At 36.8% G+C, this 17093-nt stretch overlaps 1 protein-coding gene across 5 annotated transcripts in view; it reads left to right on the top strand.

Annotated features, from left to right (window-relative positions):
* The window catches only part of LOC133516966 (uncharacterized), a 123816-nt gene that overhangs the window by 61033 nt on the left and 45690 nt on the right, over positions 1-17093 (top strand). For 4 of the 5 annotated variants that reach the window (XR_009799309.1, XR_009799308.1, XM_061850067.1 and 1 more), the window contains exon 2: positions 12992-13070. The exons of the other annotated variant lie outside the window; for it this stretch is intronic. Coding sequence is in view for 2 of the 4 variants with exons in the window: in XM_061850067.1 (XP_061706051.1) it covers positions 13039-13070 (32 nt within the window). In the remaining 2 variants the exon portion in view is untranslated. The remainder of the gene's footprint in view (positions 1-12991; positions 13071-17093) is intronic. 5 annotated transcript variants of the gene reach the window in all.

Raw genomic sequence — 17093 nt, 5'->3', positions numbered from 1 at the left:
GTGTATAGTAATACGATACTGATAACACCAGCGAATGAGATTTTATCGCATTTAGAGCCGAAATTTATCAATAGATTTTATTTTCCACCAGGCTGCGACATGTTTTTAAACATTACCGAATTTTCGGATGAGTAGGTACTATCTGAGTAGGTACATACTTTCATACCTTTGATATATTTGTGTATGAGCATAAGCTTCGCATGATACTTGGTAATCTAAAAATAAAACGTGAACTTCCCGGTTGAATGGCGTCGTTCGGTGCGCAAGGCGCGGGGAGTGGCAGGCAGCCATTGCCCTCGCCCGGTTTGTTTACAAGTCATAGCCGGCACTCGGATGTGCGCCGTGGGCGCAGCGCGCAGGGCGCACAGTCGCACCCCCGGCCGCGTGTACGACCCCTGCGCTCGCGCCATCTGCGCGCGTACGATAAAAATAAACCGCCGCCACCGTATACCTACCTAACACAAAAACTAGCGTCGGTCGGCGCGGCCTGTCGCCAGGTGCAATGCGACCCCTAGTTCAGTAGAGATGCGTCTAGTGCTAGGTCAGTTATCGTCGCGAGATGACGCGGCCGAAGACCCCGCGCTCGAGCCAATGACCAGCCGCCCCGACGGGCCTCTCGACTCGACAAAACAGCTGATTCGCATGCTACATACCTTATCAATTCAATCTTCCTCTCATTTATATCAACGCTACGCACCTATTGTTCTCAAACGAAGGAACATTATGTCATAAAATGGTTTAAGTAGCCGTATTACACTGAAGTACCTAATAGTTACTTCATAATGCGAAGTAATTACCTTTGAAAAAGCAACAATAGAGTAATCAATAATTAGGTAATACGAAATAGCGTCAAATTAATAACTTAACCGACAGTTATGAATAAACTAAATGTTTATGTTTAGTAGATTATTAGAGTATAATTAATATAACTACAATCGCATAATAGTGCTTATCATAAATGAAATTCCATAGGTTTAAATAAACAAATGAATAAAAACCTCTATAAAAACATCTCGTCGTGAAACAAAATATAAAACATATTATCATCAATACGAATCTATATTTAATGAATGAAACTGACGATTAGATCTGATCTACTTATGCCATAATAGGCTACCATTTTCAACGGAACAGCCAACTGATAGTGTGTGTACAATTGAACACTTCACTTCACAGCCATTGACAGCGGAGACCGACCGCGAGACGTACGCTGTCGTGAGATACGCCTCTCATATCATAATATCTACCCACACCACGTATTGTGTGCTGACTGTTCTAACACTTCATACGCTTTTATTTTGTCAATAGAATTATTGGTAAAAATTGCGTGTTCGTGTGTGAACCTGGTTTAGTAGTGGAACTAAGATCACCTGAGTGCTGGATCACCCAGGCGATATTGATGACATGAGATCCACTCACCGATTCAAATGACGGGCACGATTCCTTGAGTAAGTGTCGAAAAAATACGAGATCAGTAAGACATCCCTTAAATATCAGCTAATCTTGTTGGATATTAAAGAGATAAATACTTACATAAGTATTCGGGTTAAAGAAATTTATTTTGTCATAAGAAATTTACATTTCCCTTAACGAGAACTTAGAATAAATACATAGTTGGTTTCACCAGTAAGCATAGTTACATATCTATTTAAATGCTAAATCTAATTACATAATAAATGCTAATAATTTATACATAATAATTTTTACAGCAGGTATCGTTGACTCAAAAAAAAACGGTTAAAAGGATAATTTTACGCATTCCATGTTTGCAGCATACGCTTGACAACACATGCTGCGTGCAGGACAGGCCCGCATTTAGGCAACCGGAATATTTAGTAATATATAGGCTTTAAGTTTTTTTTTAACTAGGTAGATGCGTTGCTCCGTTTACTGTTTTTGGTAAGCTATTATAGATACGAGGTGATGTTTTTTTAACCAATTTATTTTAGTGCGGGGTGGAGGCAAATATAATTTGTCAGCATTTCGAACGATTCGTTTGCCCTAAGTAGTCCTACGTCAGTATTCACCTTAAGTACCTTTTTAAATATTTATTTAAGGCAGATTACATTTTCTGGAAAATAATAGGTTAATAGGGCATTCAGTATAAACTTGTAGATTAAGGTGGGGGAAGCATTTGACAAAGTGATAAGGGATTTTTTGAAGCTATTACTACATAACTGTAAGGTTTCGTTTAAATCATAATATTTAATGTTTATTAAATTATAAATAAATGATAAATACATTGGTGATTAAATTAATATATAGTATGGCAAACCCAATTTGTCAGAAAATAAGAAGAAAAAAACTATACTCATCTCTTTTTTTGGGTGCTAATACTAGCGTAAGACAAAGATAGTATGATTCTCTCTAAGCGAACGAAGATATTATTATCTATATTTATGTATGTTTGAAAGGAGATAGTCCATGGCCAGACTATTAAAACGTAAACATTGTGAAATAAGTCAAATAAAATTATCAATATGCTCATAAAAAGGTTCCAAAAATAATTTAATTTCAATCTTTATTAATAACTTAATTAGTGTAGGTATATATATAACAACATAAGTAAGTAATCATTAATCATGTAATGTTTTCAGAAAAATCAATAATTATATATTTATGTAAATTTTATTTATTTATTAACCCTCTTATTCATAAACCTTTACGGGCCTGATTTAGTTAAATTATGTTTTATCCCTTTCTTGCAAAATACATAAGTCAAAATGATAGATAAAGACAAACGATGCGTAGCTAATTCAGGCCAGTAACGCGTTTATGAATAACGCCATTTAACTTATTGCACAGTAAAATTGTACATAAGGCGAACATAATGCGAGAAGGCATTCTCGACCAGTCAACCCTCGGGCCAAACAGAGGTACGAAGCTCACATTCTGGCTGTGCGGTAACAAACTGGAATTTAGACTGCAGGTACTCCGGTATCGCTGGGTCGTTTAATATGCTGTAGAGCATACACAGCACTCTGAGGCACCTGCGTTCCCGTACACGAAGCCAATTAAGTTTCCGTCGAAAGGCAGGGACATGGTTGTACTTGCGGAGACCAAAGATAAATAGTAAGTATACTACGAGTAATATAGCTGTAAATGTAAAATATATAACAAACCAAATATTAATAATAATTAATTTTCAGGCACATCATGTCAAATCTACCATATAATTTATTACCTTATATTCTAACATACGACAGTGATATTTTCTAAAACTTAATAATCGTGCCCTAGTTATCAGTTGTTAATGCCTAAATCTCCGCGACCCCTCGAAAAGGAAGTGAAAGCATGGAATAAACTTCTAGGCAGCACTGCTACGTTGGAGCGCCAAACTACCTCGACATGTAACATAGTCCCTGCAAATATGTAACTTGAGAGTCTACAGGTTATTATGCACGACTATCGTTAAGACAGATTACAAGTCGTTACTGCGTATTTCTCTCGTAGTAAACAGTGTGAATGTGATACAAATACCTATATATGTCCAGAGATAAAGGCATTGTTTAACGTAAGTAACTTATAACAGTTATATACCTGGCTACCTCGGTGCGAAATACACATAATACAGCATCAACAAGTGCCAATACGCCGGAGGAGGGTGCGCGCGCAGCTCTCCGGTGTAGCAGACACATCTCATATTCGGCACCTCATACCCGATACAGCCCCTTTATCTGAGGAAGCTGCGCACCTTGTCTCGTCAACTTGTTGGAAGTCGTAGCGTAGGTTCGTCACGTGGCGGCCCGCGACCCGCGACACATCGATCTCGGCCAACTGGGCCCTTCTAGTCGGCATCCTACGCACCTGATGTTTGATCAATAATCGCGACATTGTCATACTCTACGCTTCAATTCAGTTGAGTCTTACTTCTAACTGATGCGTACAATGTAGGTAGCTGTTCATGCATTCATCCTGTTGTCAATATGCATACATTTTTTGCGTTGATTTTGTAGGCTCATTAGGTGTGCGATCGCAGGCCTCACGAGAAGTGGGGTGTAACGGAGCTAACTCAGCCGCGTACTTCCACACGCAATATGAGGTATGCGAAGAAAGCCCGTCTCTATCTAGCTCTATCGGATCCCGTTTGCGTGCCACGTCTGGATTATTTGTTCAAAATTCAGTTGTTGTTTTCACTAAGGCTATTTTAACCAAAAACTTTACTGTAACGATAGACTGATTTATCGTTTATTTTGCGAATATTGTCTTAATATTCTTACCTACATAGCTAAGGGTCGGTTGCACCAAAACGATAACATGTTCAATAAATTTGATTGTATAGAAAATTAATAGTTTTACTGCTGATTACCGTTGATCGGTCCGTCAATTGTGGTTGGTGCAACTGGCCCTTAGTGTGCTTTAGTAGCGTATGACTAAGCAGCACAGACAATTAGGTTGACGAATGAAATATTACGACGTATCTGCTTGTTAAAAAATTACTTTAGATCGGCGTCATTGATTCATTAAGTACTTATGTATCTATAATATTTTATTTTTGTGTCATTTAAACTTGCATGGCCTTGGAAATTTATTAAACTATGTAAAGGTGTAGTAAAGGTGACGTTCGGATTCAGACTGAAGTATTGAAGCGCGATAATACTGTCGATTGCATTACTGCCACAAATGTCAAAAACGATGGCACAAGGATGTAATTGTGCCATCGTCCACGTACGTATGTGTGGTTAGTACATAACTTTTTTTTTTGTTTTGTTTTGTCTGTTTTATGATAACCTGTTTATGTGCAATAAAGTGACATACATTCATACGATGGCCAGACTATTGACATTTGGGGTCACACGAGTGGAACTTTTTGCAGAATCATATAATACACGTACATACCTAAGCCTACGAGAGATCCGTTTCCTATAAATCTATTTTCACTATACGCTAAGCCTATGCTAAGATCGGTTTCCTAAAATATGCAATTTCCAGAATTTAAGTTTTTATAGTAGAAGACTTGTTTTCAAAAATGTCTAGTTATTGCAAACATTAATAATCTAATGTTTTGACAATAAATACTATGCTGTAACATTTATAATTTAATCTTGCTTAAATCTAATGGATGCTTTAGGATACAATTATTTCGAATGACTAATGAAGTTCTACGGTAGATGGACAACACCAATAGAGTCTGTTCGGAAACAGAAGAGTCGTGGATTGTATTGGGCCCTATACATTCCTTCTCTTTCCGCACAGACTCATTCTCAGTAAATAATCATTAAGATTGCTGGACTAAGACCGCTCACACGAGTCACAAAAGTATCGTGAAGTGTGGAGCTACGTGACTTGGGTTTCTATGACAGAATCTAAATGAGAAACTTTGCATTCGTGCTTGGTCTTCCGGTGGATCATTGTACCGTCTAATTTGCAAACATTTCCAATGCGTATTATACTTACGACTTCTTCGATAGGTATTCTAAATGGTTAAGTTTCCTAAATGTGCAGGTAAGATAGCATCAACAAATTTCAATTTTCAACCAAACCACCAAAACTAGTTCATTAAATATTATATGTATATGTACCGGAATATTTTTGTTTGTATAAAATATTAGAGGCTGTGTCTAATATTTTTACCAATTTAACATAAATATGTCTTTACAACTTTTATTCTCGACACGATAGAATTTTAATATCCAAAAACAAAGAAATAAAAAAACATAATAAAACTTACTATTTAAGTACTTAAAGATAATACATTTGGCCCAAATCGTCGTCAATGGGAAGGTGCCTAGAAGTAGAAGGCTGGCCGTATTTCCGTATTCCGCTGTATGGCGATACTTATACGCTGTGCGAAATAGTGGCCAGCCCTCCGGTCACCCGAGGCCTCTATTAGGCGCGCCGACAAAACTTTATAAAGCCGATGCGCACTTGGCCCCCATGGCCAAACCAAACGTCAAACGCCGCAAACATGTTATGTTATTGTAGCTGCATATTTGCGGCGCTTGAGGCTTTCGGCCGAGGATGCCGCAGCGCCAGCGGTTACTTTGGTGCTCGGGACATGGGACGGTGCCAGGGTATCGACGCATGTAGTGTCCCAAACTAGCGGCCGACCCATGCTCCAAGGCACCAGTGTCATTCCGTCGGACGGATCGCTTGCCATCGTCCCTGGCTAGACCGCTGGGCTCAAGTACTGCCGGCACTCTGGCACTCACAAAGGCCCGACGGATGACATCATTGATACTGGCGTGGCGGGGGTTTTCTACGAATATTACTATATACATATGATTTGTACCGTAATCTAGTACCAACAACACAAGCCTTATTGAGGTTACTGTGCTCGCGTGCAATCTCTAAACTGCACAGGTACACAAAAATAAACACCTTTTTCAAAAGCTTGAACTTCTGCTGCGCTCCCAAACAGACTTAATTATAAAGAAATTTAATTAAACTGGATTTATTGCATTTAAAGTCGTAAATACTCGTATTAGGACACAAAAAATGCAAACTGCATTTAAATTAGTATGTCGCTAAAGATTTTGATAAAATGGCCGTTTTACTGCGTTTTAAGAAAAACCAGTATTTTACTGTATTTTGGAATTTTTATTTTTAATTCTTGTTGCCCGAATTGAAAACCGATCACACATATACGGATAGATCACAAAAAAAAAATAGAAAATTGCCAGGTAATGTGGTTTAGGGTCTGCACGGCATCGGCACTAGGTCAAACTGTGTTAAATTGTCCTATAATATTTATTTAAATACATATCTACCCCATTCACTCTAATCGTTTTACATATAGATAGTTCTTTTTATAAAGCTATTACAGGTAGGTATTATTGATGCTTCATCTAATCTGCTAGGTACTATTGATGCTGACTGTTCCGGAGTGTTCCGGGTACTGCTAAAAGTACTGAACGTTATTAAAACGATACATAAAGGACATAATAGTCATTACGATAGAGAACAAGTATAAACGACGCGTTTTAATTGATCCTAAACTCAGTATTGTACATAAGTGAAGGAAAAGTGTTTATGTGCAACTTATAGGTACGCAGTACGTCCATTTTGACTTGAATATGGTTGGTTTACTAATTTAGTATGTTACTTACCTAGGAGTATATCCAATGGTCACGACTACTTCGGCAAGTGTTAATTAACACCTGCCTGCCTGGTGCGTACAGAATCAGCCACACTACAATGTTAGAGTTCGTGTCATATACGATGACGCGCAGATTTGTCAAATATAACCTTTAACAACGTGACAATACGAGCCAAGGCACACGTCGTCGTGATGACACGATCTATAACCATTGTCAATCCATGTTTTACATCTTATTCAGTTTGACATGATTCGCGAGGTGATAAAATGTTTCTCACTTCATCCCAGATAATCAACGGCGTATTCAAGCGCCTAAATCGCCTGAATAAAACTACATTATTTCTTCTAAAATGTGTGATGCAAATAGTAGACAAGTGAAATTATTAGAGAGAGTTGAAGCAGGACACGCAGGCCGGGACGGCGATCCCCGGGCGGGGTCGAGTGCTCCAGCAAGCGCGCGCCAGCCACGCCACGTTCCGTTACGCCAAGTAGAGCGGCGCTGCACGCCACCCGCTATTAGCATTAACATTGCTAACTTGGCCGCGTGGCCGCGAATCTACCTTGCATTGCAACGGTAACATACTGTTGTGAATGAATATCCGACTACGTTATGTGGGAAGCATATGTTTTTGAAACTTCCGATGAATTCCACCACGTGGAAGTTCGTGTCTTCACGTAAAATTCGTCACAAATTCGACTAGCGAATTAATTGTTTAGAAATATTCAACTTTTAAAATACATAATCACACTACATTCCTAATTCAAATATAAACAAATATCATAACGTACTGAATCCTACAGTTTTGTGAAATAGGTACCCAACACACTTAAGAGGGAAGTATTAGTATTAAGAGGGGGGGGGGGGGGGGGGGGGTGATCGTCCATACAAAAAGAGAATACGTTTTTCACTTCTTAATATTTTCCAAACTCCATGATTTTTAGGGTTATGTACGAGTGCAGTCTATGTCTATGTCTAGTACCAAAAAGGTCCAAAAGACCTGCCCGTCTGTCCGTCTGTCTGTCACATCGCTAAATATCTCGAGAACCACTTAAGCTATTGATTTGAAATTTGGAATAGTCATTGTGACGTCTTAGCTCCTTTGTAAATAAAATACAAATTGTGATCGTGTGCTTGCCCAGCCATCTGCCCGCCATGACACATCCCAACGGAGTGTTGTACCTTTCAAATAAAAGAACAATTTTTGAAATCGATTCACATGAAATTTAATTATCCTCGAAAAACCAACATACGTGCATTACATCGCGCAAATTAGTTAGACAATTTGCCGATAGATGGCACAATTATACTTAGTATAGGTACTTCTCACTCCTTTGCACTTGGCCGGTTTTTTTAGTCTGTTATTGACACAATGAACAAGTAGGTTTTCACGTCAGCAGCTTGAACAAGGGTAATTTGCTGCTTAAAAACAGTGAGCAAAATCGCATTTTGCTCACCGAGTGAGACAAAATAACATTCAAGTGACCTTTAGATTCGAATGTCATTTCAACATGCGGGGCCTAGTACAAGTTCGAATTATTTGGATTCTATTGTCTTTATCCCTTTCACGTCATTAGCAAAAAGAAAGAGACAAAAAAAATGCATACGTAATTCAACGGTATATTGACGGTTTATAATAGACCCCCGAAATAAGTCAGACCGCATCGTTCCAAAACACCCTACGAGTCTTCATTCGTAATAATTAATTAATGAAATAAAAGTTTAAAATTTAATAAAAACACCATATTTTACGTATTTTATTATACAATCAAAACAATGAACTTATACAAATTTACGCAATTGTTACGCAGTAAATAATTCTACTTAACCACTTAACGATCTCTACTATAGTTGACAAATAGTAGTATCCGCAATTCGGACCGGATCTTACAAAGTTTTTTTTTTACAAAAAAAAAGTTGTCGATTGAACTGTCAATTGATGTTCGTTAATTCATTATTTTCGTATTATTTTATTGAAATTTCTTTCGTTTTGCTTTATTGCGGTAATTATAGTTAATTGTTAGAATACCTTCAGAAAGTATGAGTAAAATAGTGATCCGTCCTTCTGGATTGCATTTTTTCAGGTTGTATTTTTTGATGGCTGACTGACGTGAAAAATTTTGTGTACTACACGAGATCAAAGTTATTTACATCTCGTGCGCTTTTGAGTCCCTTACTACGCTCAAGATTCTAAATTAGATTCACTCGCTACGCTCAAAACAAGCACTCGAAGAAATATCAAACTTTGCTCTCTTGTTGTACAAATAACTATTATAGGATTTCCCTTTTTTCTAAATTTGCAAAACATTTTTTTTATTAAAAAAAGAAAAGCGAAACCAATACACCTAGAATATATTATGCTGAAGTGATCGACATTAAAATCAAATGGATTTGTTAAGATTTAGTTAGAGGAAGACGTTCTTCTCCTGAAATGGAATTTCATGGAAAAAGTCCCGTTATTCGTTAGAATCGCAAAGCTATTCTTCTCTCTTAATAGTCCTACGGTTCACCCCGGAAATAAGTAATATGCTGCAAATGGTGTTAAAGTTATAAAAATCGATACGATTAATCTTTAGCAGAGCAGCATGTAATTACACACTCGTTTTCGGCCTGTCTCGGGGTCTCTCAACGAATGTGTGTGTTGAAAATATTATTAATCCTACTAATATAAATTTATCCTGACAGTAATTGATAGATTGATAGATCACAATTTATAATAATGAAAAAAAAAACTAAATCTAAATATTTTCGAAATTTCTTTATTGGGGTTAGATATGAGGATATTAGGTTAAATTGGGGTTTATTTTACAAAAAAATATTCAACGGTATTGTACATATCTACAGGAGCTCAAACTTGGAATGTTTTGAAAAGTATTTTTATTTTAATTTAATACAAGTGACTGAAATGTAATGATATTACATATTTTTTGAACCAGCTCAGAATGCCCTTTTAATACCACACACGATAGATTTATGAACAAAAAAATGTTTATCCATACAAAAAAGATGACGTCGTAACTCGGCAATTTTTTTAATTTCTTTTTGGCACTACGGGTTAAATTGATTCAAATGGCCTAAAGAACAATCGTGCCGATTATCATGTTTTTAACACAATTTGAAGCGTTTTTAGGCGTACCGCTAGCACTATAACTAGAAACTCCTCAATTCATGAAAAAACAACACTGTCTTTTCATACGAGTACTGCAACGAAGAGTACGAAGCTTGCTGAGTTGCCTAAGAAAGGTGCGAGATTACTATTGTATACATTTTCTACGAGTTATCTAAATAATATTTTCACTATAAAACCTAAATAATTAATGAAAACTGTTAAGTATCTCAGTCGATAAACGCGTGACTCCCGCCCCGTGCCCCGTACCCCGCGCCCTAATTTTAGTCTTCTATGGGAGCGCGGCGGCACACTATTTGTCAATTTTGGTGTTTCAGGTGACTGTAGTCTGTAGACTGTAGTAGTGTTTCAGGCGTATTGAAATGAATATTATAGTTGAATGGGAAGCCCATATATGAAAATTACGCAATTATAGTTTGGTATACGACATCTCAATTCAACCATTACTGTCGCAATTGCGACGAATTGAAAAACCTTATTTTTGATTTTGCTGTAATTAATTATAATTACGGAAGGAAAAGTACTTACTTATTTGTTTCTTAACCTAATGTTTGTAATTGTGGGTACCTAACTACCTAATGGCCGGCTTGAGGGGTACCGATCGCGTCAGAATATTTAATTCCTAGTGTACATTACCTACATACATATCGGTTATTACAGTTTATGTCATGTAAACCTCGTTAGGCATTACGTTATGCCGCTAATAATTAATAATTAGAGTAAGTACCTACCTAGTTAAATGATTTAAGTAATTGTGTCAATTACGTCAACGTCATTCGAGACTAGTGTAGTTACATCCGGTTTGACCGCCAACTCCAGTATTTCTGAACTACTGAATACCTTCGAATAAAACAATTATAATTTCTTGCGTTACTGATTAGTGTCAATTTCAATTGCAAGTTGATAAAATCGTGTTGATCGTGTGCAGCTCCGACAATGTGTACAAATTCATTTTAACTATGTTTTCTTTCGAAGTGACGTTATGGCTTTTAAGGTATAAGATCAGTTTAATTGGTTTTAGTCGGCAGGTAAAAATGGCTCAGCTCTCAGGTAGTGTTGAGAAAAAAATGCAAGCACATAAAAAAGCTGGCATTGTGCAAACGACACCCCTCTGAACTCGACACGCACAGAAAAGGATGCTGTGAGGAAGATTTTGTGAAATATAATAGAAACATTAAGAAAGTAAAATTGGCTTATGGAGCTTTTAATGAGAATTACTACATATTTTACGGTATAAAAAACAACATTAATGAACTGAGGATAAAATGACAATAAATAGTATTTGTCTTATTTTGTTTTCACAATAATGATGCCAATTGTTAATTTCATTTGTATTGTTGCTATAATATGTCATTAAAGTAATTTTTTGCAGCACGTACTTAACTATTAGTACGTATACTGTACCCCAATGGAAATTAAACGTTTAAAAATACTAAATTCAAGTCCTTTTGTATTAATAGTATTACAAGTAAATATCTAAAAATATCAAGTAAGTACTTCATAAGTAGCACATGAATAAAAGAACAAACGTATCAATTAATAAATGGAATGATAACTGCATTAGTTAAGAAGCATATAACTATTATGTTGATAAAATTATAATAACAACTTAACTGCCCTGACAATGACAACTAGCGGTTGGCTCTTTATCAGTCCATTTTATTTTACATAGTTACTATTGATTCTCTTGAATGCACCAAACGACGTAGAATTTACTAAAGGCTTGCGAGACTTGTGTAAATGAAATTAAGGTTACAAAATTGCTTAATTCGACGGCGTCGCCTCGCAGTAAAGGTACAAAGTTTTATAAAAAGTTTATTACAACTTTTAAAGGGAGGCAGCTGCAGTGCACAAATGATCTCATTCAAGCCCACTTAAGGCCCGCGCTCCAGACTACCGTTAATTCAATCATATGTGCCTAACTTCACGTTACGATGCGAGAGTTTAGATCGACACCAACGCGCCATTGTAAACCGGAAATGAGAGACCATTGATAAAACAATTCAACTCGTTTGCTACCAGTGTAGGCTTAGCTTAGAAGTAATCATTAGTCATTACTTAATTAAGACCGAGTTAAACGTCCAGTGGCGCCCTGATTAGGGGAATTTGGTTTTCTAATAAACCAATTAATATCTGTATAAATCAGTATATTGTATTTTTTGAATTTATTTTCTGACCTGACGTGACAAATTTACTGTTCCGTACTTTGACACACATTATTTACACTACTACAAATAGTGTTTGACAAATAATAAATAGTCTGTCAGATCTACTGTTCCGTACTTTGACACGCATTACACTGCAAATTTTATTATTATATGATATTGATATTTTGATATTTATTGAAATACAATTTTACAGCATTACAGCTAAGAGTAATAGTATTAAGTAGTGATAGAGCTATAAGCTATGTAATAAAATGATACGATAATTATAAGGATAATTAATAAGTTGATGTTGACTCACAATAAAGTAAAAAATCTTTAAGAAAAATATGATTTATGTCGGCAAACAAGTCGCAGTCAGGTGCAAAAAATAAAAAAAAATATTGAGGTGTGTCCGGGAGCGGACGATTGGAAAATACTGATGTGTTTGACGAATGATAAGAAGCTGCATAGTCAACAAAACCGATCAGGATAACCTAAACACATGGGATAAATGCAAAGTCATGGAATAAAATTAATATAGCTATAAGGACTTTCTGAATCCATCTTCTATAAGAACTCGAATTGAACCTGCTTTCGTAATTCTCGTAGTCACATATAGTCATCACTACCACAAAAACTTCTTAGGTACCTATTTCATAGTATATCTATCTTGTCCACAGAACTTTGCTACACCTAGAAGCCCTATTAGTCACTCGATACGGATTGAATGAATATCCACCAAGAACCTGCTGACTACGGGTAAGTGCCACAATATTTTTTATTTATTTAACGAATGAATAAGTAAATATTTGAGGACAATTTTACACAGATCGACCTAGCTCCAAACTAACACAAAGCTTCGATATAGACAAATTGCTAGAAATATAAATAAATAAATAAAATAAATAAATCAATATTATAGGACATGGTTACACAAATTGACTAAGTCCCACAGTAAGCTCAATAAGGCTTGTGTTGAGGGTACTTAGACAACGATATATATAATATATAAATATTTATAAATACTTAAATACATAGAAAACACCCATGACTCAGGAACAAATATCCATGCTCATCACACGAATAAATGCCCTTACCAGGATTTGAACCCGGGACCATCGGCTTCATAGGCAGGGTCACTACCCACTAGGCCAGACCGGTCGTCACCCACTACTATATGTATACAGTACCTTCATAAATTGGAAATAAGGTCGTGTAAACATGGATGGCACTTTGTCCGCATCGATATTTTTAGACGTGACTGTACTATAGGCATTCCTATGGGAACTCTCCTTGCGTAGTCGGATTTATACCTATACCTACGCGTCGTGCACTTTAGAAGGTGCAAAAAGCCAGTAGGCTGTGACACGCGTTCACTGATGACACTGACGAGCGCCGCTGCGCTCACTTTTATTTTACGACATTAGGTAATAACTTCTCCTTGTAAATCCATCGAGTTATTTATGTCTAATTTGTCTTTGAAATGTACCTTACACCGACGAATATGTAATTTTTGTCATAATAACTTGCATAATTTACTGGGAAGTAAGATTCGTGTTTTCAATGAGAGATATGTACGTATCTGTTCGTAAGAACTATAATATAATCTGTGCTTTGAGTAGGTTCTAGGCGACGACATACATACTTATATAGATAAATACATACATAGATAAAATCCATAACTCAGTAATAAAATACATATAAGTGATATATACCCGAATAAATGCATACGTGATTCAAACCGGGCGGGACCTCCTGCTTTGTTGGCAGGGTCACTACCGACTACTTAATTTTATGTCCTATTAATTCCACGGGTAAAATTACACCGATTTTCGTTTCGCAGACAACATTTGAAGGCGGGTCCTCTGGCAGAGGAATGCTTGGCAGAAATTCATTACGTAGAGTAGTTAGTTGGCAGAACATTATTGATACGTAAATTTACTTTCCGTAGAATGATCGTTTGGAAATCGTCATAATTACTCGAGAAACCTTTGGTTGAAAACATGGTACGACCACAGTGTAAAAAGTAACAATGGACCGACGCCTTTGATGTTTGCGTAAATGCCGACACAGACTTACAGTGCCCAAAAGAGGAGGGAAATGTTTTTAGGTTTCATGTAGGTATGTATGTGTACTAATTTTACAAATGGCGTCCATATTGGAAATAAAGATGGAGAACGTCACTTTAAAAAAGTCGTCATGGGTGTTGTTTTCTGGGTTTTAGGGGGTGTAGATTTCAAAAATGCCATCTATTTATGGCGGACGTCACTTTTTTAATTGGGTGTCGATGTGTGTAGCAGTGATGTCAATCATCTTTAATTCTAAAATGGACTCTATTTTTGAAATATGCCACCCCAAAAACCCCCAAAATGAACATCATTTTCGTAATCGGAACCCCGAAGAACCTCGGAGACGACACCCATATCGATTTTTAAGAAAAAATTATGTCCGCCATCTTGGATTTCAAAATGGATGTCATTTTTGTAATCGGCACCCCGAGGACTCTCAAAAATAATTAAAACATCATACATATACAAACAGAAGAAAGAAACAATTTCTTCTACATGATACATATACAAACAGAAGAAAGAAACAATTTCTTGCTTTTTAAATAGTCTTAAACTACTCGTAATTTCTTAAAATAAGCTATAAAACATGTCCGCCATTTTGAATTTAATAATGGATATCCTAAGATATATTTTTGTTTACACTGAAACAAACAATTAGCACATGTCGTATGTAATACTTATTTTAATTGTGTACAAGTTGATTGATAATTTCAAGACACGCGTCAGCCCTCAAAATCATATCCCTGAATATTAACAATGGTGTGTATGAAACTCAGGGACCGCCCCTCCCGCCCACCGTCCCTCGCACCCCGCACGGTTGCCATGTCTAGCTAGACGCCTTCGTCGACCGACTGTATTCTTTCTAAGACTGTGGTACGACGTATGGTAGTATTAATTTGTTTTTTTTTTTTGAGTTTTACTTTATGATATGAAGTCTTAGAACACTTAAACGTTCACACATATTCGTATAATTACTAAAAATATTGCCAGCTTTTAATTAATAGCCGCAGACTAACTTAACTAAATCTTTAAAAAAAATACATAAGTAAAACTTTACTCGACTATTAAAAGGTCATTTTAACGAAATAATTACTCTGCCAAATTAAATTCTTCAAATAAGTGTTCTGCTAATTTACACAAATGAACGGTATGTGAACCCAGACTCGTTATGCTCGAAACCGTAATTCAAGACCAAAAAAACTTCGACAGATACGTCACTGTCAAAACGGTGAATGTCACTCAGTGATCACTACGCAGAGTATGGCTGGCGGTTAAAATTTCACCCTACATACATATAATCATTAACACCATAACGTTATAAAACGGCTCTAATTGAAAATTTAAGGTTAATTTACAGGACATAGGTGTAGGGTGTAGAGAACAATAGCATTACAGACTGATATCTTACTACAAGCCGTTAAAAAACAAGCCCGCCATTGTCGCAATCCGATAACTTCGTGGCACGTCCTTCTTCGCCATTGAGTGTAGCGCGTGCACCTGTACGCGACACCAAACTAATCAATGATCGGCAACTTTGTTTCCAATAAGTATAATTAACTACTGCTCTTTCTTAGGAGACGCTTGTCATCGTTATTTTTATTTTTTACATTGTACAGCATTCTATGTAATTTTATCCTGAATCAACAAATAAGTAGGCAAGTACCTATTACCTACCTACATACGAAGGTTCTCATGGGGCGCTTACTTACAAAGATAATGGAATCGTCGTTGTAATGTGAGAAGATGCATCCCATTGTAGGGTATCATGGCCTGTGGTATCACACAGGCCTTATGTAATTATAAACAGGAAAACTGCGCGTCTTGATACCCATGGTACTTTTACGTGAACTCTCGTTTATAATCTGCAAAGGCCTAAGGTTAGTATTTACTTTATCTCACTGTTTCTAATAGATCCCTATGAGATATATTGTGTAAACAACGTGATAAAATGAAATTGCATACGAAAACGACACTATAAAACGGATTACTACGGGGTTGCTATAGCGTGCATGATACGCTGTCTTATATCAGTTATATCCAAAATTTGCTGTTGTGGCAACATAATTTACTATCTTCGGTCTGTACAGATGGTCAGATAGGTTTTGGAATATTGCGAGGGTACGAGGCAGCAACCCATTCCACTCGAGCTTATGTCCTCTTATTGAAAAACCGCTAATAATTCAGACAACTTCGCTAAAGCGTCATTTTAATAATATGATAGTGTTCTATGCTGGATTTTACCATGGTTAAAAATATCGTTTTCGGGCAAGTTCTACTAGTGGCCGGCAGTGAGAACTGTATTGGCGTCACCTCTCCACGATGTTGGACGACTGCCAAACGAGTCAATGCAATAACAATCAGATATTCTGTGTGTTTTAACGTTAACCTTCTGGTTGAAAATTATTGTAGGTACCCTATATTAGCTACGAAGTGTAAATACCTACCATACTTATAATACGTACCAAAAGATGTACCTACTTACGACTATATAGATCTAGGATCAGTTTGCAGCCGTAAGTATTTACTTGAAAGCTACTCGAGGCGCTCGAGTCAGTCGAGAGGAGGGCCAAGAGAATTATTAATGACGACGATCTGACGAATGCTCGACTTCAAAGTCTGGAGCATCGTCGCAAGGTTGCCAGCCTAACGATCTTTTATAGGATACATTTCGGAGAGTGTGCTGAGGAATTGCACAACCTTATTCCTCCTTCCC

The sequence above is a fragment of the Cydia pomonella genome, chromosome 1 (genome assembly GCF_033807575.1).
Source record: "Cydia pomonella isolate Wapato2018A chromosome 1, ilCydPomo1, whole genome shotgun sequence".
NCBI lineage: Eukaryota > Metazoa > Arthropoda > Insecta > Lepidoptera > Tortricidae > Cydia > Cydia pomonella.
Note: the sequence above shows the minus strand (reverse complement) of the source record. Positions and strands in the feature narration are given on the sequence as shown.